This window comes from Aptenodytes patagonicus, chromosome 27 (assembly GCF_965638725.1).
Source record: "Aptenodytes patagonicus chromosome 27, bAptPat1.pri.cur, whole genome shotgun sequence".
NCBI classification, from domain to species: Eukaryota; Metazoa; Chordata; class Aves; order Sphenisciformes; family Spheniscidae; genus Aptenodytes; species Aptenodytes patagonicus.
Genome location: NC_134975.1, coordinates 1,859,275 through 1,861,583, shown reverse-complemented (window position 1 = coordinate 1,861,583; position 2,309 = coordinate 1,859,275). Strand labels below are relative to the sequence as shown.

At 73.6% G+C, this 2,309-nt stretch overlaps 1 protein-coding gene across 1 annotated transcript in view; it reads left to right on the top strand.

Moving 5' to 3' along the window:
• The first annotated feature begins 100 nt into the window (after positions 1–100).
• LOC143171340 (adenylate cyclase type 6-like) overlaps positions 101–2,309 on the top strand; it is a 9,337-nt gene continuing 7,128 nt past the window's right edge. Inside the window, 1 exon segment of the mRNA XM_076360268.1 lies at positions 101–105. Within this exon segment, the coding sequence (XP_076216383.1) occupies positions 101–105 (5 nt within the window).

Here is a 2,309-nt window from a genome sequence, read left to right as displayed (position 1 = left end):
CCCTTTTCCCGGAGGAATTCATTAGATTCCCAATTTTCCCCTACTCAAATTGCCCCGCTGGCGCTCGAGCGCGCAGCCGCTGTATTTAAGGTGAGTAACGATGCGGTAGGCGGCGCGGGTACGTCCTAAACGCCCCGCGGACGCTCGGCGGTGCCGGGATCTGGTCTGGGATTGGCGGGGAGAATTCGGTCCACGGATTTGGGGTTTTTTCGGCGGCTGCATTCGGGGCGTTGGCTCGGAAAGTAAACGGAGCTGAATTCGGTCAGCGTCGCCCCGCGCGGGTGCCCCGGCTGGGGGCTGAGCGGGGCTTAACTGAGCCCGGGGGGGTTTAGTTTGCATCTGGTTGAAGCGCCGGCCCCGAAGGTGACCCAAAGCTGCCCCGTTTCCAGGGCGTCGCGGTTTTGGGGGGGTCGGGGTCCCCGCTGCGGCCGTGGCCGGGAGGGCAGAGGGTCTGTGTCATCCCACCCCCCCCCCCCCGGGAGGGACCCGCTGGGGACGTCCCTCTGTCCCTGCCGGGGAGGGTCCGTGTGTCCCTGGGTCCCTGCTCTCCCCTCGCGACGGGGGGCGGGGGGGCCCTCACCGGGGGGTCTTGGGCCGGGGAGGGGGACGGGGACAGGGTCGGGGACGTGGGGCTCGGCCCCAGCCCCCTGCCCGCTCCCAGGGAGGGGCCCCAGGTGAGAGCTGGGGGCGAGGGGGGGCCCGGGGCACGGAGCGGGCGGGGGGGGGGGGGGGTGGTCTGGACACCCCTTGGGGAGGGGCCCGCTGCCCCCCCCCCCCCAGCTCATCCTGCCCCACATCGCCACCCCCCTCCTGCCCCACAGCTCATCCTGCCCCACATCGCCACCCCCCTCCTGCCCCACAGCTCATCCTGCCCCGCATCGCTGCCCCCCACTTTGTCCTGCCCCCCATTACTCGCCCCCTCCCGGCCCCCATCCAATTCTGCCCCACATCTCCTGCCCCCACCTCACCGCGCCCCCTCCGGCCCCCCGGCCCCGCCCCCATCCCTGGCCCCGCCCATCCCTGTCCCGCCCCCATTCCGGACCCTGGCCCCGCCCCCATTCCGGACCCTGGCCCCGGCCCCCATTCCGGACCCTGGCCCCGCCCCCATTCCGGACCCTGGCCCCGCCTCCATTCCGGACCCTGGCCCCGCCCCCATTCCGGACCCTGGCCCACCCCCTCCCGCCCCGGCCCCGCCCCCTCTCCCCCCTCCCGCCCCTCAGACCCCGCCCTCGCCCCTCCCCGCGCGTCGGTGGCGTCCCGCAGCGGGCAGCCAATGGGGAGGGAGAACGGGACGGGCGGGGCGGTGGCTCGAGCCACCCGGATGTGGGCGGCGGGACGGGCCCGGGGGGACCCGCTGCGTCGGGGCCGGGGGTTCCGGGGGTTCCGGGGGCCGCGGGGGGTCCCGGGGGGCCCCGGGCTCCCGTCACGGGGGGCAGCGGCAGCGCCGGGCCGGGCCTGCGGCCTCCGCCGGCGGGGCGACACCGGGGGGGGGGGGCTCGGCCTGCGCCCGGCCCGCGGCCGTGGCCGTGGGTCCCCCCCGCCGCTTTGCTAAGCCGCGCTGGACCGAGCTGAGCTCGGCTTCAGGCTTAACCGAGCTCAGCTCCGCCAAGCCGCGCTTAACGTTTTGCTAAGCTTTGCTAAACCGCGCTTACCTTTCCTCAGCTTCGCTAAGCTGTGCTCACCGAGCTCAGCTTTGCGCTTAACTGAGCTCAGCTTTGCCAAGCCGCGCTTAACTTTCCTCAGCTTCACCAAGCCGCACTTAACTTCCCTTCGCTTCGCTAAGCTGCGCTTAACTGAACCGAGCTCAGCTTCACTAAGCTGCGCTTAACTGGGCTCAGCTTTGCCCTTGACTTAACTGAGCTTTCCTCAGCTCCGCCGAGCCGCGCTTCGCTGAGCTCGGCTCCGCACCTAACTGAGCTCGGCTTTGCCGAGCCGCGCTTAACGTTTCGCCGAGCTCAGCCCGGCCTCGCTCCGCTGCCCTCGCCCTCCCCGGGCCGGCCCCCGGCCCCCGGCCCCTCTCCCGGTGCCGGGGCCCCGCCGGGAGCGGGGAGGCGGCCGAGCCGGGCTCTGCCCGCTGCGTTCCCGGGCACGAGGCCGGCGCCGCGCCGGCGGGGGGAGGGGGGGGGGGGGGGGGGGGGGTCGGTGCTTAATTTAGGGGGAATTAAATTCCGCCCCCCGGGGCCTCCGCTGCGAACCCCCGCGGGGATCCGGCCCGTCGCTCCCCGGGGCGCCGCCGCCATCCGCCCGCCCGGGAAAACCGTCGCACGGACGCGCCGGGTGCCGAGCGAAGCGCCCGCGGGGGCCGGTTC